Raw genomic sequence first — 27,742 nt, forward strand, 5'->3', positions numbered from 1 at the left:
GTTCTATACCTCCCTACAATAATCTAGAACGGCTTGGATATTTATGAGCACACCAAAACATGTTAGAACGTCCCGAAATATCTCAGAACGCCCCGGAATATTTCAGAACATGTCGAAATATTTCAGAACATATCCACGCGCGTCCCTTCTTGTGTCGCTCGAGCGAACTCCGCAGCAATTACTCTACAAGAGACGATGCCCGGTTGGAATGCAAAGTGCGAGTTGGCACCCGAAGTCAACACACAACTCACTAGTAGCTAGGGCTAGTGCAGCCAACCAGTCTACTCGGGCGGTAACCGCAACAACCGCTCTACAACAAGAAATGATCACTTGGAAGGCGAGGTGTGAATTTGCAGTCGAAGTCAACACAAAACCCATCAGCAACTGTGGCCATCTCATCGGCAATCTTACTCGAGAAATGCCCGCAACAAATGCTCGGCTAGAAGACAAGGTGTGAATTGGCACTCGAAGGCAACACAAGATTCAAAAGCAACGCCGTCGACATTGAGGATGCGAGAAGAAACGGTTTGTTTCTCGTAATTGCTCGCAGGAGTCGGTACATTCGCATCTTCCAAGCAATAAACTGGTTGCATGCTTAGCAAAAACTACATCTTCGTTCTTGCATTGTTTCTGAGCCACGTTCCTTTCTTCATCGGACTGACCATCCATTGAACACGAGTTCCCATTGCCGCCTTGAGGATACCGAAAAGTCTCTTGCTTGCAACATCTGTGAAAGCACTTTCGGTTTCTGCCTTGGCTTTGGTGATGATGGTTTCGGTTTCTGCCTTGGCTTTGGTGATGATGGTTTCGGTTTCTGCCTTGGCTTTGGTGATGATGAGTTCGGTCTCTACCTTGGCTTTGGCGATGACAACTTCGCTCTCTACCTTGGCTTTGGCGATGACAACTTCGCTCTCTACCTTGGCTTTGGCGATGATGACTTCGGTCTCTGCCTTGGCTTTGGCGGTGGTAGTTTCGGTCTCTGCCTTGGCTTTGGAGGTGGTAGTTTCGGTTTCTGCCTTGGGTTCGGCGACGACGGCTTCGGCGATGATGGCTCCGGCGGCCAGACCTTGCATCTTCTCCTTGACAATCCTGGTGACTTTCGCTCTGATCTGCACATCGTACAACAGAGCGACTAGACTCACCGGTCTTGGAGCGGCGTCGTTTTTGTGTCTGCGTGCAAGACTGAGCATAACCCATGGCAGATCACTTCTGAAAATCCTACGACGAATCAGAAATCATATTTATTCGCTTCGAACACGACCGACATTCTTGTTGTGTTATTGGGGGATGTGTTGGAGCATGTCAATGAACCGGCAGCTCTCTAGTCTCCACGGTCAAACTGTTGCCAACCCGAATATCTCATCAGTACCAACTGCGCAATGGCCCACTCTATATAAGCAACAATTGTTTGACTTCTTGGGCTTTCCACAACGCAGTTGCTCCAGAACTCGACGCAGATATGCACTCCATCGGGCCATTGTTGTTCTGGAGGACTCACAATCCTGGTCTTTCTTAAACATGTCGAACGGTCACATCGTCTGTCACGTCCTTCTGCGGATGTGTTCTTATACGCAGATGGGAAGGGGAAGATACATGACACCGTGTATGTGTAGACATTATTGGAAACATCGATGGTGGGGCATTCTCTGTAGTGTAGGCATGCGCAGTCTGTTGAGCATCGTCTCCCTATTTGGCGGTCGTCATGACAGTCTGAACGTTCAGGTCTTTCCGGCGCTACATGATGCAGTGTTCTCCCCTCAGAACATATACTGACCCGGTATTGCGTGGCCCTCGCTCGACGATATAGATGTATCCAGGGAGATTGGCTGGTCATAGTCTTATAAGTGGCAGAAGGACATTCTAATCTTCTTCTATAGAAAGCACAGCTTTGACTTCATCGAGACGAGCGTATAGTTACTACGGACACTTAGAGGACCAGTCTTGTTACCCCTGTTACAGGTCGGTGCCAGTCTATGATTAGATCACTTAGGAACGAACGAAGTTCCTTCCCTAGACAATCCATATCTGACATTGCGTAGATTGTAGAGTTATATTCAATCCTAAACCTTAATCCATCTTCTTCATTCTCTAGCACCTCAATTGCAAGCTCGAAGGTGCCCGGAATGTCTTGCATACATATGTCATCCACGGTAAAATCGGAGGTGCGGAATGATGGCGTACGTCCGACTGCTACGTAGTTGACTACCAGCTGCGCGAGCGGACGGCTTGGGTCAACAACACCGGCGCGTGTGAGCTGCTGGAGTATGGCTTCGAAAGGTATGGTGGTATGTGACTGAGCTTCAAGGATTGCCGAGCGTGTGGAAGAAACGACATCTGAGAATGGCAACAAAGCTTGATTCTTCAAGCCTTGAAAGCGAAGAGGGATAAGATTGACAAAGTAGCCAAGTGTGTCATCGAAAGCGGGATGTACTCGGCTACCATCTACCATTAGTATGACGAGTTCTTCGTGATGCGTGTGCGATTGTAGAAAGGTCCGAAGCGCTGCAAGTATGAAGTGAAATGTTGATGCTCTTGCACGGCTAGCAAATCTTCGCATACGTCTCAGCTGCTGCTTCTCAAGGCAGAACTCTATGGTTGTCCTGGCTGGTTGATGTCTACGTGGCGAGGTGAGCTCGAAAAGCCGTTTCGGGTCTGGCAGGCAAGATAAACGTTTCGACCACCAAGACAAGTCTCGTGAGACATCATCTGAATTTATCCTTTGCTCAAGCCACAGGGAAAACTGGATGTAGGACATTGCAGGTCTTGTGAGGCGGTTCAGAGTTCTTCCGCTCACAAGTGCATCGTAGATATCTGTGAGTTGTCTGATGAAGGATGCTGTTGAGCTTTTGTCACTTGCCAGATGATGCATAACCAGCAGTAGTCGGTAGTCGTCCTGCGCGATCCTGAAAAGTGTGATCCTCAACATCTCGCCGCGCTCAATTTCCAGAGTAACCTTGCGTCGAGTTGATATCGTGCGGCGTAGACTAGCGATTGGATCATCTTCTTGTCTCAAGTCCATTTCATCATATGAGGGACCCTGGACCGGGACAATGGACTGCCACGATTCTCCCTTGTCTGAGACCAGGTAAGCAGTGCGGAGAGACTCGTTTCGCTGCATCAGCTCAATGAATGCATGCCTCAAAAGATCTGCGTTAGGTTTGCCCCGCAGGGTTGAGATAAGCACTAGATTCAGTGCTGATCTATCCTCAAGCGTCAAATGAGAATTCCAGAGCCGCTGCTGAAAACCTGTCAAAGGGGCTGTCTTGATATCGGGAGCGAAATCCAGAAAGAGGATGCCGGGACCAGTGTCCGCACGGGACTGAAAGCCGGTGTTATCGACCTTTTGCTTCTGTGCAATTCGTGCTGGGTAAATCGGCGCCAACTCAACATCCTTTTCGACCACTATTGCATCATTGACTTGCTTGACTAGTGAGTCAATTGACTGTGCGCCCATGATTTCGAACAGTGGAACGTCAAGCCCACAAATCTGGTAGAACCACTTGCGTAGTTCAACAGCCACGATGGAATCCAGTCCATACATAGACAGAGGATTGTCACTACGAAGTGATGTCGCGGGAGTGCCCATGACATTGGCCACTTTGTCTAAGAAAGCTACGATCAGAAGCTCTAGTCTTTTCTGCGGGTCAAGCGTACGTCGCAAACGTGCAAGTGAGTTTTGTGACGTGTTGTCTGCTAGAGCCAAGACGTCGAGGCCAGCGTATAGGTTGTAGAACAGAGGCTTTCTGGCCCAATAAAGGTCAGTTCTCGCAAGATTGATTCCACTGATTGTTCTGTGAAACTCGGTGTAAGGAACACAAAAGCTCAGGTCGAGTTGACTTGGTGACGAACTGCAGACCGCTTCTTCGACCTGGCGAAAGACGTCTTTCTCGTCGACGGTATCATAACCCATGCGTTCAAGCACCCTTTCCAATCCAGCATCCAGAGCAACGACGCCCATTTCACTAACCACACCCAAATTCATCGTGCTACCGCACAAACCGGAGCTACGGCGGTAACGCATCAAGGCGTCCAGGTATGAGTTAGCCGCAGCATAGTTTGCCTGACCTAACGATCCTACAACTGCTGAAGACGATGAGAAGCATGCAAAGAAATCAAGTGCGTGGTGGATGGTTGCTTGGTGTAAGTTAAAGGTACCATGGACCTTTGGCGAGATGCAAGTTTGCCATTCTTCGACCGTCATTTGGTCAAAAAGGCCGTCCCTCAACACCATGGCAGCCTGGAAAATACCTGACAGACGATGACCTATTTTCTGCACGCAATCTTCAACAAATTCGTTGTCTGCGGCATCTCCTTGAAAAACTTGAGCTTCAGCACCGCGAGTGACTAGCCAATTAAGTAGCTCGCGCGCCTCAGGTTTCGTGTTCCCAGACCTGGAGAGAAATGCGAACTTTCTAGCACCTCGACGGTACATCCATTCGACAAGGGAACGTCCAATGCCACCGAAACCTCCTACGAGAAGGTAATATCTGCCAGCTTTGAAGATGTCTGTGCTCCTCCGAACTGGTTGGAAGACAGGCACCATATCGTCAACAGCCGGCACCAGGACGATTTTGCCAAATGTCTTCCCTAATTGCAACGTTCTGAAGGCCTTTTGAACATCAGCATAGTTGTAGACATGTATAGGAGCTGGTGGCAAGATCTTTCCATCAGCTACCAATGAAAAGCATTTCCGGAAAAGGGAGCCCAGCAGATCTTTGTTCTTGTGATACATCGTGATGAGGTCGACCGAAGCGTAAACCACATTCGCGCGAAATGGATCCATATCCAGCTTCGAGTTTTCGTGGATATCACGCTTCCCAATCTCGATCATTCTGCCGAATGGAGCAATACACTTCCACGTGTTTCGCAGAAGGTCTCCAGCTAAACTGTTCAGAGCCAGATCGAAGCCTCTCCCGTTGGTAATCTGCATGACCGCTGGAACGAACGAATCGTCTCTCGACGAAAGTATCATGTCATCAGTCAAACAGAAATTTTTCTTAAGGAATTCTCGCTTCTCGAACGACCCGACTGTTGCAATCACTCTTGCCCCCACATTCTGCGCCAGTTGAATGGCCATCTGGCCGACTCCGCCAGCAGCTGCATGGATCAAACAGTACTCGTCTCTTCGCAGACGGCCGATCTCAATGAGCGAATAGTAGGCCGTGATCAAGATCCCTGGGAACGATGTGGCTGTCACGAAGTTCATCTCGCCAATCTTCAAGCATAGTCGTGCATCACTTCGAACTATCGATCTATGGGCACCTTGGCCTGGTCGGACGACAGCCACGCGATCTCCAGGCTGGAATTGATCAGGCCGAATGTTGGATCCGGTTCTTGTAACCATACCAGCCAGTTCGTCCCCGAGTTTGTGGTCATCTATGATACCAACTGCGGCAGCAATATCTCGAAAGTTCAGTGCGGATGCCTTCGTTTCGACCTCAACTTCATCACTTCCGAGATTCGTCGACAAAATTGTGTCTTCGTCCTCTTCGAACACTAAAGAATCCAAGAGCCCTGTCTCTTTGATTTTCAGAGCCAGATTACGAGGACCCTCGACGGTTCGAAATGGCTCTAGTTTAGCTTGGCGAGCACCACGGCTTGGTTGATAGCGATTATTGAGGTTAGAATTGATGGAAATTCGTGGTATAAGCAGCATACCCTCTCTATGGGCAAACTCGTTATCGAGATGATGGCGACGTAGTATCGTAAGAATAGTCGCGGCACTTTCCTGGGGGTCGAACTGCAGTCCGAGATCAAGCCACATGGTCCGCTTGTTCTCGTGTTCACTTTGGACTGTGCGAAGCAAGCCAGAGATCATGCTCTGCTCCGGGTGTCGTGTTTCATGGGTTGCACTTTGCGTGATCCAGAGGATTCTCGCACTGTCAAGCAACATCTGTAGTTTCTCGAACTCATGCTTGGTTGGGCAGGACAGGATGTCCTTATCGAGGCTAAGCAAAACGATAAGGTCTGTTGTGAGCGGCTTGATCTTCAATTCCGAAAAAGTAATCACTGCCGGATTTCCGCCATGTGCAGCCTGGATATTTGCAACGAGATCGAGGGTACATTGACTAACATTGTCGGCGATGACGATCGCAGCCGAAGAACCATCACTTGTAGTTTGCACGGCAGACTTTCTCCAGATCGTTAGGCGTTCGTTGGAAAGGAAGAGTTCTAGCGTGGTTTCTTTGGCATTCGTACTGCTCGAGATAAAGAAGCCATTGTCATGTAGCAAGTTCGACAACTGTTCCGGCTCTTGACTCGAAGTCAAATCGACTATCAGTCGAAATCCCTCGAGCCCGTTAAGTGAGTCCGCGAAGGTAACGAGCTTGAATTGAGTCTCGATTGTAGCCTTCTCGTCTTTATCCAGGAGAGTGAATGGAACGATGATCAGGTTGTGGCACAATATTGTGTGTGTCGCATCGATGGCCCGCAAGAACATCCTGATTTCGTCCATATCCTGCGCCAATAGCAATATATCCGCATCAGGATACTGATTAGTATACAGTTTAGTCATCTGTATGGCTTCTGCCCTTTGCAAGGAGTCGTGTTCCATGCTTTTCAAGCAGTCAAAAGCCGGTTGCCACTGGAGCTGGAAGAATAGGGGGCGAGGCAAGACATCAGGAGAGACATCATTTCCTATCGCAGTCATCCTAAGCCCATGAATATGCGAAAAAGGATGGCTCTGGCCACTTCGGCAAAGGGAGACCGAACTTTCCACAGAGCGCAAGCTGGAGGATTCGATTCTGGTAACGGAATAATACCTCTGCGAATTGAGGGCATCAGCCTGTTCATCGTGATGCACATTTACAGTCATGGATTTGATAAACGTCGGCACAAGCATCTCTTGCGAAGGACCGTTAGATGTGGATTCGACAGCAGCGAATATCGGATGGAAAGAAGAGTCCAAGAGTGCAGGGTGTAGAATGTAAGTATCAAAGTCCGCCCTGATTGCCTTTTCTGGACCAAATTCCAATTCTCCTATCGCGATGCCTTGCCCACTCTCGATGCTGTCGGTCAAGAGCTGGAAGCTGGGGCCATAGCAGAGGCCGATAGCATGCAAGCGGTTGTAATATGCTGCTTTGGAACACCGGGTTGAGGTAGTCCTTTTGATATCTTCTGTGCAAAGAATGGCTTCTGAAATGGGTACAGCAGCTTGGAACATCGCCACAAAGACACCATGACAATGCTCCATGGTGACTCCATCCTTGGTGAATGAGGATATTGAGAAGTGAAAGGAGTTTTGCGAATAGTTGAGCGCAGATGTGACCACAGGATTGAAGACCGTTATGATCTCAGTGCCTTCATCGACTGTGGAAAGAACGCAAGCGGACTTGAAGACTATGTCTTGCATGTGAGCTCTCTTCAGCCGTGGAAAAAGTCTCACGCCAGCCTCGAGAACTATGCTCAGATAGCCTGCAGCTGGGAACACAATTTTTGAGTCTACGACGTGCTGGTACAACCATGGAAGTTCGCTCTGACGGAGGAAATTGCGCCAAAAGCCACAGCTCGCCGGCACACCTGGAACAGGGAAGCCGAGAAGGGAATGACGGTACGGTCTTAGTCGATGATCTCGTGAAAGGCGCGTTTCGGACCAGAATCGAGATTCATGATTCCAGCTGTGACGTGGTAGACCTTCTATTCTGCTACCTTTGATAATGTGAGGTGGAGAATCGTGTGGTTGATCAGCCGAGCACACGCTATTTATGGCTCTGAAGTCTACAGGATAGCCAAGCTTGAATAAGCGGCCAGTCATCTCCAATAAGCTGTCGTAGGCAGGAAGTTTGCGATCCAGTGAGCCTAAATAGACAACCTGCAGGTCAAGCGACTCCAAGCATGACCGAATGGGCGCTTGGAGAGTGGGATGTGGGCCGACTTCGATAAGGATATCGACCCGCTTTTCCTCACGATCATCGAGGAGCATGTCCGCCAAAGCATCGTAGAAACGTACTTGGTCTGTCATGTTGTCTGCCCAATACCTCGGATCCATGCGACGAGCGCTCGAGTCACGGGCAGTGACACTAGAAGACATTTTGATCTGAGCTGTCTGGGCATTGAAACGACCGCAGAGCGACAAGGAGTCTTCAAAAGCACTTGCCAGTGGATTCATGTGATGAGAGTGGAATGCATGTTCCACAGAAAGTCGCCTCACGAAGATCTTTGAGCTCTCCAAATCTTGCTGTATCGCAGTGATTGCATCCTCATTGCCAGACAGAGTCATGGTTGTAGGCGCGTTGATAGCAGCTAACGTCACCTGACCAGGATAGCGCTTGATTAACTCATGCACTTCCAACTCGTCAAGGCCGACTGCAAGCATGGCACCTGGGATGGTGGCGTGGGACATGTGAAGGCCTCGGTAGTAACCGCAGATGATTGCGCTTTCGAAGCTCAATATTCCAGCTGCGTATGCTGCTGCAATTTCACCAGATGAATGGCCGACAACCGCGATCGGTTCGATCTTCCAAGAGCGCAAGAGCTCAACTAGTGATAGCTGTATAGCAACACAAAGTGGCTGTGAATACTTGGTTCGATGCAGCAGAGATCGAGGTACCGGCTTCAGAAGTTCATCTACACAGGACCAGTCCGGACCATCAGGTAGTGACTTCAAGTACTTGTCACATCTGCAAAGTGATTCTCGGAAACATGGAGAGTGCTGAATCAGTTGTCGACACATCTCGGGGTATTGAGCACCCTGCCCTGTGAACACAAAACCAATCCGCAACTTACTTTCCATTGTTCTTGGCTGAGACCACCTTGTTTCATCCACCGCAAGAATGTCCAAGCATCCGATGAGATCCGAGATGGAATCACTGACTGTGAACGATCGAAGCTGATGCATCGATCGTCCTACACTCAAGCTATGACTAAGGTCATACAGTGGAGTCTCCTCATGATCTTGAAGGAATTCTTTCATGTTGACAGCCATGGCCTTTGCAGCATGGTGCGAATGAGTTGACCATGGAAAAAGAAAAGGACGGCTGGAAGTGACAGGCGTGACCGAGCACTGATGTTCTGGTTCTGTATCAGGGCGATACTGTTCCAGAATCACATGTACGTTGGAGCCTCCGTAGCCGAATGAGTTGATGCTTGCACGACGCAAGTCGCAAACCGGCCAATCCTGCAATTCGGTGGGGACTCTGATTTTCAGGTAGGTAAAGTCGACGAGCGGATTAGGCGTGTCAAAATGCATGTTTGGAGCAATCTTCCCTCTTTGAAGGCACAAGACAGTCTTAATTATACCAGCTATGCCAGAGGCACCTTCTAGGTGACCCAGGTTAGACTTGATTGACCCTACTATCAGGTCATCGGTTCGATCTGAAGCAAAGACCTCCCCGATAGTGTTGAGCTCGATTGGATCACCTCTAGCCGTGCCTGTGCCATGAGCCTGTAGAGAAAATCAGTGTCTGAGTTCAATTGCGATGCAATGCGAAGCTACCTCGAAGTATTGTGTATCCTTAGTGGTCAACTGAGCAGAGTCGTAGGTATCTTTGATGAGACAAGCTTGCGCAAGCCCATTCGGTAGTGTAAGACCCTCTTTATGTCCGTCGTGATTGCTTCCGCTAGCCCGCACAACAGCAAGCACAGGGGCATTGATTGTCCGGGCTTCGCTACGACGCCTTAACACGACAGCGCAGACACCCTCACCACGAGCATAACCATTCCCATGAGCGTCGAACGTGCGGCATCTTCCATCACTCGAAAGCATCTCGAAGTCGGTCATAGTGATGAATGTTCCCATATCAAAATGGAGAGCACTGCCTGCAACGATGGCTATATCTGATTCGCCGTTTTGAATTGATGTGTTTCCCATGTGAAAGCACATCATGGAAGAAGAGCACGCGGTGTCCAGGGTCACACTGGGTCCATGGAGGTTAAAGAAGTAAGAAATCCGATTAGACAGGATAGAATTGCCTATGCCTGTCACAGTATGCTGGGGGTACTGCGCCAGATCCCTGGATATCATGGTGCTATAGTCATTGGAGAACGAGCCGCAGTATACCGCAGTCTTGGTACCACTGATATCTTCCAGTGTTATGTTAGCTGCTACAAGTCAGTCTCAATCGTATAGTACCGGTAGCAGAAACCGCACCATCTTCCAGAGCTTCGTAGACGACTTCCAAAAGGATCCTTTGCTGAGGATCCATAGACTCGGCTTCTTTACCCGAGATCTTGAAGAATTCATTGTCGAACTTCGAGATATCCTCATCGAGAAAATAGCCGTATCGCGCATTCGTCTTGGTTTTGATCAGCTAACTCATTTGTTCACGAGTTCAATGAGGCCACGCTTACAGTTCCTTTGTGTCTACCAGACGGATGATAGAAAGCATCGACATTGAATCGATCTGCTGGAATCTTACTCCGCAGATCTCTTTGCTCACAAAGAACCTTCCAAAGATCGCTAGGGCATTTGGCCCCAGGGACTCTACAGGCCATGCCACAGATTACCGAAGGGTCCATGGTGAAAAGCAGGATGGCATTTCTCTGAGACTTGACGTCTTTCGGGATGTCTCTTCTCATTTATACGACGGGGAAAACATCCTTACCCATCAAGATCGGCACTGAAGTTTGCCACTCAAAGATTAGAGTTCCTTCGACAGTTGTGTCAGGATCAGATGCAGGTTGTGGTGCGAATGACCCATGAACTTTTCCCCCTTCCTCGTACAGACGTGATCAAAACTGCAGATGATCCACTTGGTGAGCAGCCATGTTGAGTTTGCGACGCGATATCTTGCCAATAGTATTATCGTCTTGCCGAAAACGCGCCTAGCTCGTTTCCTAGCTACAAATCTGCTGTTCAAGGGCTCATTACTTTCGTTAGCATTGGCGTCGACTCCTCGATGTCGTATTCTCAGTCACGCCGTTGGGGCTCACGCCCTTGATGAAATTGGGCTAAATTCGCACGGCCCCTGGTTCCGTTCGGTCGCGGACGGATAGATAACGGATCGTCGGCTCGGAGTATATCCGGAAAGCTATGCGGAGTCTAAAGAACGCGCGACAGCGCAACGGCTAGGCACTTAAACTCTCAAGCACATTTGCTAACGTGCGAAGGGTCCGGTGGGGTGCTCTGTATCCCAACCGCGAAAGGGTCTCGAGGTTCATGCCACGTACTGTCGCGGTCCCACACCTCTCCACACCCTGTGCTCGTGAGTCGCTTATGGCAAAAGTGTCGAATAGGTCCAGCAAATTAACCTCAACTGGTTGGATCGACGCAAGCACATTTCTTCTAACTTCAGCAATGATTGTCGTCACAGGTAAGACTTGGGACAACGACGTCAGCTGTTCTCGCGTCTCTGTACAATTAATTTGTTGCTGTCAAGTGTCAGGGTCAGAGCGATCCCTTCGCAGAAGAATCAAACGTACCTCTTCCTTTACAGAGATGGTTGCAGGTACGCAGGATTGCGCAGAGTCACCACAAGTCAACACCCAAGGCCACGTTCATACTCATGAAGAGCCTTCAACCCCGTTCAACCCCTCTAAGGGTTTCTATCTTGCATTCTTGGTTCTCACTGTACTCGCCATGATGGTCTCTTTGGATGGGACCTCAGTATCCGTTGCTTTACCTGTCAGTCAAGTCCTCCGACCAGACTTTGGGGTTGACAATCGCGTTAACCATGTTAGATCATTGCCAACACCCTCGATTGCTCTACCATGGAGACGTTCTGGATATGTACAGGATTTCTGCTGTCCTCGGCGACTATACTACTGCCCTTGGGCGCTCTTTCGATTGCCTTTGGCCGCGTGCCGATACTGGTCATCTGTGCTTGTTGTTTCCTAGTTGGGATCATTGTTTCGGGATTTGCTCAAGGTGCTAGTGCCATGCTGACCGGTAGGATCGTACAGGGAGTAGGTGGCGGTGGGTTGATACTCTTGAACGATATTGTTATCACGGATCTTGTTCCGCTGAGCCAAAGAGGTAACTACTTTGGTATCATTGGGAGTGTCTGGGCATTGGGATCTGTCTCCGGCCCAGTCATAGGTGGTGCCCTGGCCTACAAAGCTTCTTGGGTATGTGATCCCATTCTTTGATATACTTCAGTTGACTGAGTGTGTTTGTGGTAGCGGTGGATCTTCTGGATCAACATACCATTCGCAGTTACAGCGCTTGTCATGCTGCCCTTGTTGTTGAAGTTGACTGCGACACCTGGAACGTTCAGAGAGCAGCTAAAAAGGTTCGACTATGTCGGGAGCTTCCTTTGTGTCTCTTGTGTGGCAGCAGTGCTCATACCTATTACATGGGGCGGTATCGAGTTCTCTTGGTCTTCATGGCAGACTCTATTACCTCTTGTTTTGGGACTCGCAGGTCTTGCTGGATTCTGTTCATGGCAGATTGGTCATGCAAAAGAACCTATCTTGCATCTGGGACTTCTGAGGTCATACAATATGGGTTACTCCTTGTTTGCGACGATGATCAATGCTCTGATCGTCTATGGAGCACTGTATTTCTTGCCCTTGTACTACGAAGCTGTGAAAGAATACACTCCAGTCCTGGCGGGTGTATCGCTGTTTCCCGCAACGTTTACTGTCGCACCCTTGTCAATAATCACCGGATGTATCGTCACGAAAACGCAGGACTATCGTGTTCTGACATTCATCGGGTGGTTCACCACGACATTGGGATTGGGCCTTGTCTGCTTACTCGATGTTGACACGAGTGTCGTTCAATGGGTCTTCTTGTCCCTTGTGCCGGGGATTGGACTTGGTATACTGTATACATCTCTTTCGTTCGTCAACCAGGCTGCATCCACTGACACTGACATGGCGTACACCGTCACACTTTTCGTATTTTTCCGGACCCTGGGGCAGTGCGTTGGAGTCGCAATTGGAAGCGCCATCTTCCAAAATTGCATGTTTGAGAATTTGCGAGGTAGCTCGTTCACATCATCGGAAGCTTCGAACCTTGCTCGAGATGCCGTGCGATTGGTCGAGCACATCAAGACGCTGGCAAAGGGTGATGAAAAAGCAGTGCTTGTTGAAGCTTTTGTGAGATCTCTCCAAGTTGTGTGGGCTGCCATGTGCGGCATGGCAGGACTAGCTTTGATTGGGAGCGCTTTTCTCAAGAACATTCCACTCAGGGCTTCACATCACACCGACCAAGCGCTTGCTTGCGCCGACTAGATATCAATGGCAGGAAGATGATGCTCGCGGAAGAAGTTTGAGGGATACAGTAACGTACTTCCTACAGCTCTAGCATACACCAGGAAGTACGACAAATTTCTTGAACTTGTAAGAGTTCGGAAATTCTCGTCTATAGCGTAACTCCTTCTTCCAAGCCCAAGCCCACATCTGTGCAACAGCCACAGTCATGAACAAAAGCACTGCCCAGCTTCTGCTAATGACAAGGATCCCCAACCATGCGATAGTCTCATACAGGTAGTTAGGACAAGTGACCCAGTCGAAACCGATGCCATGCGGGATCTTTCTCTCTACAGTTCCTTGGGATCTGAGGCCGCGCAAAATCAGATGAATGTAAAGATTTCCTATCTCGCCGACCGAGAATATTAATAAGCCGAGAAAGTCACTACCTCGAAGGTGGGATTTTGCAGGATCGACGGGCGCATAGAAGACCCATGCCAACATGACTCCCGAAAGGATCCAATAATGAAAGCTGTTTTTGAAGATGTTACGCAAAGGCATTGTTGCATTAGAGAAACGGTGTACGAAGACCGTTTCCAGTTCGCGTTTGATGAAATGTATGATGATAAGGGCAAGTAAAAGCGTCTGAACAGAGGTAGGATGCGAGAGGCGAGCCACATAGATGACAGGGTGTGCGACTAGCGCTCCGAGGTATTCGATGATGTAGACATCCCGCCAAGATACTTGAGGCCCTGTCTCGATAGCATTATTAAGAGCATGTCTCGCTGTGGTGGGATGTCTGAATGGCTTACCCAGATCTTTTACAAAAAGCTCCCTTGTGTCGCTCAGATCCAAACTATCTTGAGCAAGCGTGATGGCACCGGTGCCATCGGGCCTACTTGAGATTCGCAAACGGTGGATGGGAAGCCCACTGGCTGCAGAAACTTGATGGTACAATTCACGAGCAGAAGTCGGCGCGCAAGGTAACTCGCAGGGCAACCTTGATAGATGCTTGCCTATTCGGCTGTCAGTGTACTGGTCAAACTTTGGAAGCACCAAGATGTCGTACCCCTGGCGACGACGGTGATGGTTGTCATTTGTCAGGACCCCAAACGATACAGTACACAAGAGGAAAATGAAGGGACGGGGAAGGAACGAGTCATTATATGGCTTCGCTATCATTGGTCACGTGAAAGCTCTTGGCACATGATTCACGGGCATCGACATGTCATTTGGCATCCTGACAAAGCTATGAACGGTTGGTGGACCGGGGCGGACTAACGAAGACACCAGGCAAGGTGTCCCAAGCACTTTGCGGGTTGCTTGGCAACATACGACAGAAGCAAATGAGCGGAAGCAGTGGGTGTCGTTTGTCAATCGAGAAGACTAATCGCATTCAGTGGACGTCGTGCGATGACACAAGCGCGCGCCGAAAGATCTTCGATCGAGCCTCTCTGGCAAGTGTCAGCGGGCCCACTTCCAAAGGTTTGGCATGGCATACCTGAGGTATTAACTTAACCACCAAGGCCGCCCTTGTCGTCAGCCTCGATGCGGAGACGGATAGGGCCATCGAGGGCTTGAGTGGTATCGAACACATGCTCGACAGGGGTATCTTGAGAGACACTCAAGAAAGCTTTCCAAGGCTGGGCCTTGACATTGATGGCTTGGGGGTTCATGTTGATTTGATCGTTGAAAGTGTTTTGCGGACTGGAAATCGGAACAGATGGATTGAAATTTGGTCTGATCGAATGGTCGCGAGCAGTTTATAAGCTATATTCCTCTCCTCTCACGTGATTGCTCGCGCTCACTCCTTCATGCATCACGGAGGGATGCTACAGCAGATCACATAGTGCCCCTCGTGAAAAGCGCGTCCGCTCGCCTTGGGAGGCCCAAGTCTTTCACATGCCAAACCGTCAATGTCGAGCTTTCATCAAATCGGAAGCTGGCGCTCGAGTGCCCTGACGGCCGTAACAAGCTCTCATGTCCTCCTCGCGCGTCCTGGCGATATGCTCAGCAAGGGTCGGATAACCTGATTTGTGACCCTCAACACTACGGAGAATCCCTGGTGGGTCTGATGATGCGTCGCCAATCACCCACTATCAAACCAACGCTCGTGATACATTTTGGTGACAATCCTAATGTCAAGCGCGGATCTAGGTTCGTGCTGTCCTGATCCTGCAGGAGTCCACTATGAGAGCCAATGTCGTGTCGGTAAGTCTTGCGCATCGTACGATAACCGCGTAAAACGAGCGTCTATCACCGGTCTTTTGAGACAAGGAAACATGGATGTATCACGGACCCCGCTGGTGATCGAATTCTGTCTAGCTTGTGCACATGATTGCCATAATCGAAAAGCAGTAGGCGCTACGTAAGCTCGTACAGAAGATGTTAGTGGCTGTACGAGACCACGCAACGCAGGAAATAACTGCTGTAGGACTGTATCTGGGCTCGATGCATGCGTTCGGGACTGATACCCGGATCCCAAAGTCGAAGTCTGGCTAGCTGTACATCCGCTCGATTTGACATTCACTTCTAGTCGATGGTAGTTTGTCGCCGTGGCTTCTGGACAAAAAATATATCGTGTGACGTCCTGCTCGCGACCAAGTAAGTGCCCATGTTTATTGATCGTCTCTTCATAAGAGGAACTATGTAACTGGTTGCTGTCCAAAAGCTCGAAGTATAGAGTTGTGTATGCTTGAATCAAGTACAACCATTCTTCATTGCCTACCGAGTGTTATCCAGCTCTTGTAATCACAATTGAGCGAACCTCTACACTGTGGCGCTTGATAGTGTCCCCAGTCGCGTCAGGGTGCTTGAACGATGCATGCGCGCAGACTGGGGAAGAGTGTCAACAGAAAATGCCTGAGTAACGATTGATCTGTGGTGATACTTACATTTGGGTCCTTGAGGATGCGAGTCATAACTCAGAAACAGTGCTATCTCGTCTGGGGTCTGGTTACTGAACCAATGCCACTGCTGTCCCTGATTATAGCGAAGATAGTACACTTCCCCCGCATACTGCTCCGACACACGATCGGCAGCAATAAGATCAGATGAATCGATCGATTTGTAGTCACAAAATGCAAGAGGAGAATCTTCCACCGGGTGATCCAGAGGCCTCCAGATGCTGTACCGCTGTTAGCTGAAGTTCGACTCAATGAGCTACCATGAGCTGGTCTAAGACTGACTTGACGATGCGGATGCGCCAATCCCCATTGAGATATTTACTAACTTCCTCGTCGGTCATATGTCGCTGGGCTCTGCGGAGGCCGCCGTCGAGGGTTTGATCTAGGTGATCAGCCGAGTCAACACTTTCCATCTCATATTTGACTTACCAACGTGAGGGCTTGCAGTAGAAGAGTCCGGCTTCACTCTTGTGCCAATGTCATGAGCAGTACCCTCCCATTCTCCTTCACTGCCTGTTTTTCGATACTGATTGTGTCAGTCATGTCTGCAAAGATATCCTCGGACCATAGCGTAAGCTTACTCTATACGCATAGCACAGAACTTTCTCTGCATTGAATCTTTCTTGAAGCCATTTGGAAGTCGCAACCAGATAGTCGCTAGTTAGATCCTGAACGGAGTAATCAAGGCTGACAGGAACAGGAGTGGGATAGTTGACAAGCTCGAATCCATCTTTCTCCATTCTCAACTTGTCTTCTCTTCCTCTGAGATCGGTGACTATCTGGTCGTAAGATTGATATTTTAAATTTGTTCGCATACGTTCATGCGCAGCGTCGAGCGGGCCAGAGATGTAGTAAGGCTTGCTCTCCGCCCACTCTGGACAATCAGCAATGTACTGGAATTTGACTTCGAGACTCATGATCGCTCGCCAGTCAGCAGTAATAGATGTTGCAGCTCCTGAAGGTAAGATTGAAAACTTGCTGAACGTGGATATTCCGTTGCTTATGATATCTGGCAGCAGATGGTTCCAAGGGAAGGGGATGCAGCATGTCCACTAAGCCAGTAGTCGCGTTCCATCATCGAGCACTGATCAGTTGCGTAACGGGAATGAGACCACCGAATACCTATCCACAGTAAAGAGATCCTACGACAAACGTCGTCGTATCAAGCACTTTTGTTGGCTCGGACCGCGATCAAAAGGGTCCTATCGGCTGCGCTTTCCGCTTTTGTCGATCACCACATGGGGCTTAAGGTTCAGCCGGGTGGCGCCGAGCCTGTAGACACAAGTCTATCACTCTACCTACTTTATGATACACGCTGAATTCTGCTCGCAGATCCCACTATCGCGTGTCCACGAGGTGACTAGAGCCGACGTTGCCGGACTAGGACCCTGCGCATATCACCTCGTTCGCCACATACGCATTGTAACGTGCGTAGACCTCGCCGCGGACTGTAGCTTGATCCTTCGTGTAGTTCCTGGTATGACAAAGTGCTTAGCACTGAGGCAACAGATGTTCGTCTGGAGATCTCGAATTACCCCGCTCATGACGCCTGGGAAAAGGTTTAAGTAAGACCTGGTCTACGTCGAGCTTAGGAAACCAGCGCAGCACTGGATCTCCTACTCATGATGCACCACGCAACGCAGCATGATCGATTTAAAGGATCTTTTCATTTTCTACAAAATCTGCCGGAATACCAAACGGAAAAGCCATACGAGATCTGGCGAGAGTCGCCGGAACACATCCCGAAGTCGAATTGCAAGTTCGAGGAAAGACATGGCATCATCTTGAGGAACATCCGGGAGTGTGATCCGCGTGATTTCGACTACGCTACCACAGGCTTCAAGCCACTATACTCTCCTTGCATTGAACCTCTATCGAGTGAGGATTGCACGTCTTTGGAGCCAACAGGTCGGCTTCTAAGATATCTCGAAAATACCATAGAGCTTGTCAAATCTCAGTTGAAAGCAAAGGAGGTCATTTGCTTTGATTGGCGAGTGAGTCATGCTCTTTGTTCGACGTAACAACTTTCTTACTCACAGTTCATAGTACCGAATGTCATCCGGTGTTAAGCAGATCAATGTGTACGATTATACAAAGCAGGAGAGGTATAACTCTCTGAATCCAGCTCACGTCGTGCACTTCGGTAAGGAAATAATCGCTATATTGAATGAGTATTCTTGATGATTGGATGCACAGATGATTCTCCCGATGGAGGAATGGGAAGACTTCAAAGATATCTTAAGCCCGAAGAATTGGCGTCTTTCAAAAATGACGAAATCAGGATTCGTTTTGTGAAGTGAGCAAGAACTTGGTTCAGTAAGATTTGCCACTAACAGGATACTTTGCAGCGTTTGGCGACCTTTAGTTGCGGTGGTTGAGGACTCACCTCTGGCGATGTGCGATCGTCAATCAGTCTCGGTCTCTGACATGTTCGAGTGCGACAAAATTCACGAAGATCATATCGGAGAGGGACTCTATCTCATTCATAATGAGGAGCAACGCTGGTATTGGCTTCCCGATATGACAAGCGATGAAGCGCTTGTCTTTGTCACTTGGGATTCTCAATTTGACGAAAAGCATCCTGGTGAGTATGATTAACGCAAAACCATTCTGGATGATGAATCTTTAGATCTGACTAATTCTGCATACAGTGGGCCCCCCACATGCCGCCTGCGATGATCCTAAGCCACGAACAAGCCCAAGCCCGAGGGAGAGTATCGAGGTGAGACTCATGGTCTTTACGGAGAAATAGTAGTTGCTATCAATAGACTCCTGTTTGCTGTCTTATGATAAGACTTCGGTTTTGCTTGTTTCTATACAGACTTGGAACCGAGGCATAAAAAGATCCATTGATGTTCGAACCTGTTTGCTGATAAATAAATCATTGACTAGAACGAGTAGGATTGATGAACAGGCTTGCAGAAACTGTCATGCTCATGATCACAGCCATGATTGCAAAAGGCAAGCCCATCCAGTCTCGCCCAAGTCGCATGCCTCGGACCAGGAGCAGATTCATCAGTGGCGCTATCATGCTTTGAGCTCCCATGTCCATCATGGACGCTGCACTGTAGATCAGACACACTTGTGCTGGCTGGACAGCCTCGCCCAATGCACCTAGCAGTTGCCCTGTCGCACAGCTCCCGAAGGCAACAAGTACAATTCCAAGCATCACTGTGCTGAGTGTAGGGGCAACACTGATGATCATATGACCCGTCGCCGACAAGACACCCAACGTCAAAATTATCAGATGATCACGCCGCCAAGGACTGCAGTCAAGTACTCGTACTATGCTTATGGCTGCCAGGGGAAGGATCCCAAGGCTGCATATAGCTTGAGCAGCTGAGGAGATGGAGAGCATCGGATTGACCGTGCTATACGGCGAAGAAAATTTCGCGGCGGAGTATTGGAATCCAACGATCTCAAACAAGTTTTTGGCTGTTGATTGTGGTCCGATGATGAGAAGGACCAAAAGAGCTTGTTTGTTGGATGCGAGGAGCCTAAGTAGAGATAGCGGAGACTTGAAGGCGCTCGTCATGGTCGATTTGATCTTTGAACTGGTGGTTTGTCTTGATGACGCTTGTATTGCCTGGTTCAACATTGGCGGAACGCCAGAACGGGCTTCTTCGAGATTATCGGATGTATACAGAGTTTCGGGAACAAAAAAAGGAACCACGAAAGCACCCAGAAACAACGAGGCCTGACCAGAAACCAGTGTAAACCATAACAGACCGTGCTTCAAGAGCAAACTGCTGAGAACTGATCCAAGAAAAGCCGAACTGATGTCAGCCGCGAAGATGTAGTTGAATACTTGCGCACGCTTGGACCCGTGTACCGCATCAGAGATAATGGTGTGTACAATACTACTACCGACACCATCACCACCACCAAGTAATAGAAAGGTACCGCTAAGCCATATCCAGCGAAGTGGCACAGAGTTCCAATAGCAGATGATCAATATCCAAGCGGCCGCAGCGAATATGCTGATAGCACTCAGTATGAGCATCGGCCTGCGTCCAATCCGCTGCGAGAGCAATACGTATGGTATGGTGCACAAGAGCGAAGCAATGAACGGAAAAAGCTGCAAGACTCCCCTTATGATCGCAAGCTCTTGTTGCACGCGGCTCGATTTGCAACCATCAGCGTTGTCATGAGGGAATACCCCAGACGTCCCTAAAATGTTGATACAAATAATATCTTCGAACACCTGTATGAGTGCGACTGCTTGCAAAGTGATGCCAAAGGACATCGTAAAAGCAAACGAGCAGAGAGGAATCGTAACATGAACATCAGGCATTCGAACTTCTGTCGTGCTTGATATGATGCACTGTGTTGCTAACAGGGCAGATATCTCTTCCCTAGTACCCTGGGTGTCGGATTGCACCATGGCTGGTTTGCTCGATTGGAAAAAGATTGTTGAAGCGATGTGAGCTAAAGATTGATAGAGTCCCACTACGGGTTCGGAATTTTCTTTCGAATGCCAAGGCTGGAGAGCTATCTCTCTTGCCAAGAAGCCACACGTGGTTCTAGTATTATAATTACTCGGCTGTCGCAGGCTCTTTCTCCAACTAGTAAGGCAGACCCGGTACATCTTTATCTGGATAGAAGTCAGCATGTATAAGCAAATATCTGAGTTCTATTGTGCCGTACCTCGAGAACTCACTTTGATGATCGACATCGTCGTGTAAAGAACACTTAGCAAAGACAATCATTGGAGAGAACAAGTGTCTTTTATCAGGTAATAATATCACATGAGAACACCTTGGCGCATCCTTCGAAGGTGTGTGATCCGACTTCTGCGATCGAGCTTACCTGAGGCTATTCAGTCATCCGAGCCGGAGACAGGGTACAGAGCTCTCAAGAAGTCCTGGATTGCGTGATAAATTCACGGCGGTTAGGGTCATGTTTGATCAATCGGATACGAGGCACAGAGCACTCGTCAGCGCGCGGCTCGATCGTGGTTGCCTAATCCGACGGTGTTTCGAGTTCTTGCTGCCTCGGGTCATATTGGCCACAGTTCGAACCCCCTCTCATCTCCTGGATTCGATCTTCTCATCTGCTTGCTACTTTACGAGCTACAGTAGTAGATTTTGCACGACGCGTTGTGTAACATGGATCAAGCCAGACGTACGCCAGAACGACTCGCTTCTCGGCAACCACGCCAGTGCGATGCAACGTCAATATCTTTGAGCTGAACTGGAAAGACCGACATCCGTATGCCGATGCTGGATGTAGAAACGTAATTCACAGCTCTTTTCGTGCTTGACAGTAATGTTACCGTCGATGTAAGATTGTGGTCGAGCAAATCTGATCCAAGGTAGCTTGTTATACTGATACGCTCATCAGATGATCAATGGCCTTTTGGAACAGGTGAACAAAGACTTGCAGGTTTATAACATCTGGCTTGCAGACACCGCGATTCCCGACGGTCTGACAGAAGAAGATGGAGAAGCAACTATCCCTCCGATGAATGTATCATGACAATCGCCCTTTGTTAGCAAGACAGTCGAAGAGGTTTTCACATTTCTTGCCACAGTTCCTCTTGGAAGATCCCTGAACAGAACATATATCATCGTTATGACCAGAAATCTCTATGAGCAGAACAATTGAGTTGTGCTTTACCGAATCGATGAAGAGGGCGAGATCCCTTTTGTTCCTTGCGCAGCACACATGGGTAAATTGAATCGCACGGCTGTGATTGTTGGCCAGATCACTCGGAGGCATGGCGATTCTGTGAAATTGCTGCAGACAATCTCCCATTAGATCGCGCCACATGTGCTCATCCTGCATGACCCCAATTAGTACTAGTAGGGGTTCTTGAAGGATACCAATGTCTCTTTGCCCTAAAATATGAATGTCATGGTCGACAAGAGATGGAGATCACGTTATGTGGGCCACCCTGGCATACCGTTAAGCAAGACAGGGGAAGATAAAAGTCACTAGAATAGAACAATTCAATACAATCAGTAATTCAATTGCATAACAGCACAAGAGAGAAAGATATGATTGTACACAACCAAATACTGTCCTTGAGCATGACGAGTTGTACAACCAAGAAATCGCAGTTCTAAATGTGACGTGTAGTTGAAGTTGAAGTTGGCGTCGGCACGGACAGACCGGATCCACATCGGCCTGACGTTTAGCAGCGGGATGAAGCGCAGCCAATCGGATTAACGGACTCTGAAGCCTCCACCCCGAGACTTTGATCTATTTAATCATACCTTAATTCGACTTCACTACACTATGATCAAATAGCTGGAAAATGAGGATAGGTTTGCCTGGACTACGTGCATGTCCCATGCGAGTCACGACGACGACACTGCCAACACGCGGTCGTGCGACATGTACCTACCAACTTGCATCTGTGGACGTGTCGAATGCATGATTGCGCGCAGTCGCGAGTTCCGATCGACGCAAGGTGGAAACCGCGATCCTCCTCTGCACTTTCCCGTTGTCGCCATTCGCGACCGTCCCGACTGTTCCGGCTCCTATCATGCAACAAACCAATACGCGACCCATACCAAGCGCTACTCTTTCGGCAACTCTTCCGTCTTGGCAATCGACCACCGGTCTTTGCTCCAAGTCCGCGCCACCTCCACCTTTACCTCTACTCAGCATGCCTGCACCTTCTCCGCCTCCCGCCGACGAACTCCAGCAATGCGCTAAACCAGGCTGTGGAAGATTCTGGTACAAGACCGTGTTCATGAAGAAAAATCGCGCAGTCAAGAACTGTCCTCACTGCCTGGGTGATTCCGACATTCTAGCCCTCTACTGGTTGACCGACAACACAGGAGTCAATCCTACAGGCTACAGCTACGATTGGCCGGCACAGACACTCACTATTCTTGCCCCGCTCCCTGCATCCACCCCTGGGCAGGATGCTCAGCTCGGGTCCAATGTACACACACCCGTCAAAAAATCTGCGGTGCTGGAAAGACTCGCTGCCCAGATGGGTAGTGTTCCTTCTCCGGATCGTGAAGAAGACGCCTCTGTGACTGGCTCTCCTACGCCTTTGCCAGGGGGTGCTGGTCACGCCGAAACGCTTCCTTCTCTCCCCTCTCAATCGAGCAGTGATCTTTCCTTGGAAGGACCATTGCCAGGATCAACAACTTCAACCAGGCAATCAATCATCTCACCCGAGAGCTGTGCAGAATCTGTCAGAGGTATTGGTTTGACATGAATGTAAAGCGACCACTCCTTTCCATCGCTTTCCCCTCTCTCTACCCTATTGGAAGTGCCGAGTTTTGTCGTCCTCGTCCTCAAAGCATTTCCTTTCCTGGGTACATATCTCATTTAATCCGTCAGAGTGACCTACGCTACATTCAGCACCCCCAATGGCTGTATGTTTGCTTCAACCTGTTGCTCAGCCAGCAGATACAAGGTCGTACCAAGTATCTCGCCTCCAGATCGCCGGCAACTCTTACACAAGCCGACACTGAGCAAGCCATTGCCGAAGAGGAAGACTCCCCACTGCTGAGATATCTTGTCAATGATTTGAAAGTCGTCAGCGGCTTGACTCCTCTCTGGAAGATGAAGCGTCAACAACTCAAGGCTATGAGTGATGTCCTTGGACCTCCCCATCTCTTTCTCACCCTTACAGCTGCCAATCATGAATGGACATCTCTGCTTCGCCTCCTACCAGACATCATACCAGCCAGTACCCATGCCGAGATCCGTACTGCCGTCATTCGAAACCCTCACATTGTCCTTCATCACGTTATGAAGAGAAAGGAGTTGTTTATGGATATGATCTTCTAGCGAAAGTTTGATGTCAAGGAGATGTGGTTGAGATATGAGTATCAGTCTACAGGCGCTGTTTATGCTCACGCCCTATCTTGGAGTCACAATGCTCCGCCTTACAGGAACCCTGACGATCCCAACTATGACCAAGCACAAGATACGAATTCCCTCAACAAAATCGAGCCCAAGCCGGTCTGGGACTGGGACGCAACGGCAGACTTGTCGTCTACAAACCTCGTCGGAATGACCCCATGTTGAATCAATTCAACCGAGTTGTCATCATGTCTTGGAGAGCAAACACTGATCTTCAGCCCATGACAGACAGTACTCATGCCATTGATTATGTTTCCAAGGATGCTACCACCTCCAACCACTACTCTGGTTCGGAATTGACCGGTGTTCTCAATTCCAATGACCGTCGTGTCATCCTCGCTTCTTCGATTGTTCGACACGTCACCGACCAGAAAGAATATCATGGACAGGAGATTTGTCATCAAATCCTTGGACATCCTCTTGTTGAGTCGACAAAAGGACTTGTCATCATTGATTGTCGTCCCGCAGCAGAACAATCCGAGGTTCGCGGTAAAACCTTGCTTGAGAGATATCTTGAGAGGCACACCAGACACGAAACTATGACTCTGCATGATTTCGCGACCAGATACGACTACAAGAATGGAATGGTCAGATTGCCGGAACCACGTACCCCTCTCTTCATTCCACGCTATCCTGTCGACACCGCAAACGAAGACTGTTGCCGAGCTAAGATGATGTTGCGACATGAATTTCGTAACTCTGTCGATTCACTCTTGACAGCCTTCCCTCCGCATGTCTTTACAAACTTTGTTGATCTCTTCAACTGGTGTCGCGATACCCATCCTCATCCAGCACATACCCTCCCTTTTGACACTCTTGATTCTCGCAAATTCCGTCATACCGACTACCAAGACGAGGCTGTCGAGAAGGATTGGCGTGTTCTTGTCAACAAACTCAGCGAGACTGCATTCCAGTCAGACCTTGGTACTCGTCCGATTGACCTTGCCCAAGTTTGGCCGGTCGCAACTTATCAAAACCTGAATCCAAGATTCTGGTCAAGCATGCCTCGAAGACCACTCATCCCAGCAAACATGATTGGACCGGATGCTGCCCTCACTCTCAACAGAGAACAGCAACAAGCTCACCACAAGGCCATGCAGCACTTCCAAGCTCTCCTCAATGGAGCTCCCAACCTTCCACCTTTCCACGTTCAGATTGATGGAGCAAGTGGGACTGGAAAAACATACCTCATCAATGTCATCTCCTTCCACATGGAGTCCCTTGCAAAGCACATGGGTCGTGGTAATCCTGTCCTTCGTATTGCTCCAACAGGAGGTGCAGCTTGTGAAATCACCGGCAACACCATCCATTCAGGCTTGCGAATTCCAGTAGGACAAGCGTTCGAACTTCTGTCCGATGGTGATTGTACTGAAATGAGACACGATTATTCGAGTGTTGAACTCATCATCATAGACGAGAAGAGTATGGTAGATCTTTACCTCCTTGCTCGTGTTGATGCGCGTTGCAGGCAACTGTGGGATAGTGAAGAATTCTTTGGTGGAAAGTGTGCTATCCTCGCTGGTGATTTCGCACAACTTTGCCCTGTCATCGGCAAGCCATTGTTTGCAACTCGTGGTCTTACTGACGAGGAAGTGGAATGGAGAAAGGTGTATCTCAGTTTTGACAAGACTGTGAGACTCAAGCAGATTGTCCGCTAGAATGGGGATAATACTTTCTAACGTATTCTTAGAGACATTCGTAATAGTACAGTCTCTAATGCAAGCTATAATGCGCTCGCAGGCAGATCTATGGCTCTTTTGAGTCCTGCCGATATCCGCCAATTCGACGATGCCATTCGTATCTACAACACCAATCGTCAAGTTGACTTGCTCAATCACTCTCGAATGAGGAGTGCAAACCTTCCTGTTTTGAGAATTGATGCAACCGGCAGTGGTCAGAATTGGGATCAAGCCGCGAGTGACGAATCCGGCGAGCTCGAACTTACCCTCTTCCTGTCTATCGGAACTCGCATCATGTTGATCGACAACCTGAGTACAGCTACTGGCGCGAAGAATGGCACGACAGGTGTCGTCCGTCACATCGAGTATGCTACAGGCAAGAAACCTCGTCAAGACTTGCCGCAAGCGATTCTCGTCGAGCTGAATGGATATACTGGTCCGACCATCGCCATTGCTGGAGGATACAATGTCGTACCCATCTTCCCCGTCACTCGCCGGTACATGTTCAAAGGAGTACATTGTACGCGAACTCAATTCCCGTTGACAATCTCCTATGCCATCAACGTTTATTCATCACAAGGAATTACAATCACTGGCAAGGCTGTCTATGATATCTCTCGCCGAAATTGGGCGCATGGATTGATATACACTGCGTTATCGAGAGTGAAGAGGTTGGACAGTATCATGTTGGAAGTTCCTTCCGGGAGGGAGAGGTTTGCAACCACGGTTGCGGAGAGAGAAGAGACGAGTTATCTTCACCAGAGAAAGTTGGACGAGCTTCACCGTAGTCATCAATTGTGGTGGTAGGGGATTGATTGGATGTTTTGGGTCAGCATAATTCTGTCACGGTCCAAGCACTTCCATGTAGATACTTGGCTGTCATGCGTGGAGCCCAGTCAAAGCACCGCCAACCACGGATCACCACCATGGAGTACGAGACGAAGCTTGAGTCTGTTATATTCTGGCGGGTCTTTCTGTCGTCGATACTATGGTCTTGTCAGATCGGAAATGTGGAACTGGAGTGTATGCATACTCAAAAGACGCTCACCTTTCCGCAGCTTCCATTTTTTGCAACCCCCAGTTTAGTGGAACGCGAGAAACCATCTCTCTGCGCTCTCTTCAGCGCATTTTCAATCATTGCCTTGCCAGCATTGAACGAGTAGAGCCATCCTCGGTGCCTTGTCAAAGCTTCATCTGCCTTTTCATATTTCGCCATCATCAACAACAAACCCACCGTCAATCCCATGCTCCTCACACATGCTCACGAGTAGCCCAAAATTCCCGATCCGAGCTTTCCAATTCATACAACTTCACAAAGCCATTCAACCCTCATGGTGTCAGATATTGAACATGATTTTCACGGATGCATCATCGTATGCTTGGGGAGAAGCTTGCAGGACGTGCCGACCCAAAGTTCAAAAACTCCCGCAGCAGCTCGATTGACACTTCTGGAGTCGTGATTGTATGGGCCCATGTCTACAGAGATCAGAACAGCGGTGATCTAGCGGACAAAGTCGACTCGCTATTCTCATGCATATGGATGGTCCTGAAGCGAGTCAACGCGTTGGTTCAAAACAACAACAGAAATGTCATCAATGCTGTTATTGATGACAGCCAAGAGCAACAACAACTCCACATCCCACCGACATGCCAATCTTGATGAGACAATCCTGGAACAGCAACAAAGTGCCACGCATACTCAAAACTATGGCGGCATGCTTCTGTACAAGTTTTGCAAAAGCTCAGCTATCACCGTCTCTGACGCACACACCACACTCTCGGATTGCCCTGGTCCTGCTTCCTCTATTCATCGTCTTGAGTCTTCGGTAGCCCTGGCCTTCTTCCATGCTCGCCACCAAGCTCTAAATGCCGGAGCATGTCTTTTAGGAATCACATGGTCCTCCAAAGGTGACCGGCCTCCGCCTTTGTGCATCACTTGAACTGCCCATCAGCATCACGCTCTCCGACAGTCCTTTGTCGGGATGGACATACCACGCACCCATCGGTCTCTATGTCACGAAATCTCTCGCGCACTGCCTTGCAAGTCATTATCTACTGCAAGTCTCTGTTCAACTCTTCGTCAAATCTGCATCACAGTCGTGGAATGCGAGCAGTATTTTTTGGGTTTCTCGTTTATCCTGTAATCATGACAGGTTGGCTTGAATTTTCTGAACTGCTCATGCGACTGTTTTTCCTACCACAAAGCTTACACTCCATCCACTCGCATTCACACCACCAAGGAGTCATCTTCTGAGC

At 49.0% G+C, this 27,742-nt stretch overlaps 9 protein-coding genes across 9 annotated transcripts; 4 read left to right on the top strand and 5 right to left on the bottom strand.

Annotated features, from left to right (window-relative positions):
* Positions 1–605: 605 nt before the first annotated feature.
* On the bottom strand, positions 606–1,478 carry M438DRAFT_360319 (uncharacterized protein; the record flags this gene model as incomplete). Its single annotated transcript, XM_029907424.1, has 3 exons — positions 606–1,109; positions 1,143–1,218; positions 1,351–1,478. 3 exons carry the CDS (start codon positions 1,476–1,478, stop codon positions 606–608), a joined length of 708 nt encoding a protein of 235 aa, XP_029754821.1.
* Positions 1,479–1,927: 449 nt separating this feature from the next.
* M438DRAFT_285237 (uncharacterized protein) lies at positions 1,928–10,455 on the bottom strand (the record flags this gene model as incomplete). The annotated part of the gene is made up of 4 exons (XM_029901515.1): positions 1,928–9,382; positions 9,434–10,038; positions 10,088–10,232; positions 10,288–10,455. 4 exons carry the CDS (start codon positions 10,453–10,455, stop codon positions 1,928–1,930), a joined length of 8,373 nt encoding a protein of 2,790 aa, XP_029754822.1.
* A 919-nt stretch (positions 10,456–11,374) lies between these two features.
* M438DRAFT_285285 (putative MFS transporter) lies at positions 11,375–13,113 on the top strand (the record flags this gene model as incomplete). The annotated part of the gene is made up of 3 exons (XM_029901516.1): positions 11,375–11,560; positions 11,617–12,003; positions 12,058–13,113. 3 exons carry the CDS (start codon positions 11,375–11,377, stop codon positions 13,111–13,113), a joined length of 1,629 nt encoding a protein of 542 aa, XP_029754823.1.
* A 69-nt stretch (positions 13,114–13,182) lies between these two features.
* Positions 13,183–14,428, bottom strand: M438DRAFT_401033 (steroid alpha reductase family protein; the record flags this gene model as incomplete). The annotated part of the gene is made up of 3 exons (XM_029909503.1): positions 14,141–14,428; positions 13,884–14,087; positions 13,183–13,823 (listed from the first exon to the last, which is right to left on the bottom strand). The coding sequence occupies exons 1-3, from the start codon at positions 14,166–14,168 to the stop codon at positions 13,183–13,185; spliced, it is 873 nt and encodes a 290-aa protein (XP_029754824.1). The 5' UTR covers positions 14,169–14,428.
* Positions 14,429–15,663: 1,235 nt separating this feature from the next.
* Positions 15,664–16,929, bottom strand: M438DRAFT_350265 (uncharacterized protein). Its single transcript, XM_029906589.1, has 5 exons — positions 16,559–16,929; positions 16,407–16,503; positions 16,260–16,359; positions 15,966–16,198; positions 15,664–15,906 (listed from the first exon to the last, which is right to left on the bottom strand). The coding sequence occupies exons 1-5, from the start codon at positions 16,892–16,894 to the stop codon at positions 15,806–15,808; spliced, it is 867 nt and encodes a 288-aa protein (XP_029754825.1). The 5' UTR covers positions 16,895–16,929; the 3' UTR covers positions 15,664–15,805.
* Positions 16,930–17,602: 673 nt separating this feature from the next.
* On the top strand, positions 17,603–18,729 carry M438DRAFT_360323 (uncharacterized protein; the record flags this gene model as incomplete). Its single annotated transcript, XM_029907425.1, has 5 exons — positions 17,603–17,971; positions 18,024–18,120; positions 18,174–18,273; positions 18,326–18,561; positions 18,629–18,729. 5 exons carry the CDS (start codon positions 17,603–17,605, stop codon positions 18,727–18,729), a joined length of 903 nt encoding a protein of 300 aa, XP_029754826.1.
* On the bottom strand, positions 18,680–20,709 carry M438DRAFT_170291 (MFS general substrate transporter). Its single transcript, XM_029899116.1, has 2 exons — positions 20,625–20,709; positions 18,680–20,571 (listed from the first exon to the last, which is right to left on the bottom strand). The coding sequence occupies exon 2, from the start codon at positions 20,563–20,565 to the stop codon at positions 18,859–18,861; it is 1,707 nt and encodes a 568-aa protein (XP_029754827.1). The 5' UTR covers positions 20,566–20,571; positions 20,625–20,709; the 3' UTR covers positions 18,680–18,858.
* Positions 20,710–22,746: 2,037 nt separating this feature from the next.
* M438DRAFT_170358 (uncharacterized protein) lies at positions 22,747–23,849 on the top strand. Its single transcript, XM_029899117.1, has 2 exons — positions 22,747–22,927; positions 23,094–23,849. The coding sequence occupies exons 1-2, from the start codon at positions 22,853–22,855 to the stop codon at positions 23,730–23,732; spliced, it is 714 nt and encodes a 237-aa protein (XP_029754828.1). The 5' UTR covers positions 22,747–22,852; the 3' UTR covers positions 23,733–23,849.
* Positions 23,850–25,555: 1,706 nt separating this feature from the next.
* M438DRAFT_340459 (uncharacterized protein) lies at positions 25,556–27,426 on the top strand (the record flags this gene model as incomplete). The annotated part of the gene is made up of 2 exons (XM_029904324.1): positions 25,556–26,006; positions 27,101–27,426. 2 exons carry the CDS (start codon positions 25,556–25,558, stop codon positions 27,424–27,426), a joined length of 777 nt encoding a protein of 258 aa, XP_029754829.1.
* Between the last annotated feature and the right edge of the window lie 316 nt (positions 27,427–27,742).

This window comes from Aureobasidium pullulans, assembly GCF_000721785.1.
Source record: "Aureobasidium pullulans EXF-150 unplaced genomic scaffold scaffold_44, whole genome shotgun sequence".
NCBI lineage: Eukaryota > Fungi > Ascomycota > Dothideomycetes > Dothideales > Saccotheciaceae > Aureobasidium > Aureobasidium pullulans.

What these genes read in the sequence shown, in the direction of transcription:
- M438DRAFT_350265 (XM_029906589.1), bottom strand. Translation starts at nt 16,894, where the DNA reads ATGAGTCTCGAAGTCAAATTCCAGTACATTGCTGATTGTCCAGAGTGG. An exon ending in TGGCGCATCCGCATCGTCAA is followed by an intron (nt 16,199 to 16,259) that starts GTCAGTCTTAGA and finishes ACAGCGGTACAG; the next exon opens with CATCTGGAGGCCTCTGGATC. An exon ending in GCATCCTCAAGGACCCAAAT is followed by an intron (nt 15,907 to 15,965) that starts GTAAGTATCACC and finishes ACTCTTCCCCAG; the next exon opens with TCTGCGCGCATGCATCGTTC.
- M438DRAFT_170291 (XM_029899116.1), bottom strand. Translation starts at nt 20,565, where the DNA reads ATGTACCGGGTCTGCCTTACTAGTTGGAGAAAGAGCCTGCGACAGCCG.
- M438DRAFT_170358 (XM_029899117.1), top strand. Translation starts at nt 22,853, where the DNA reads ATGCTCAGCTCGGGTCCAATGTACACACACCCGTCAAAAAATCTGCGG. An exon ending in AAGACTCGCTGCCCAGATGG is followed by an intron (nt 22,928 to 23,093) that starts GTAGTGTTCCTT and finishes AACTTCAACCAG; the next exon opens with GCAATCAATCATCTCACCCG.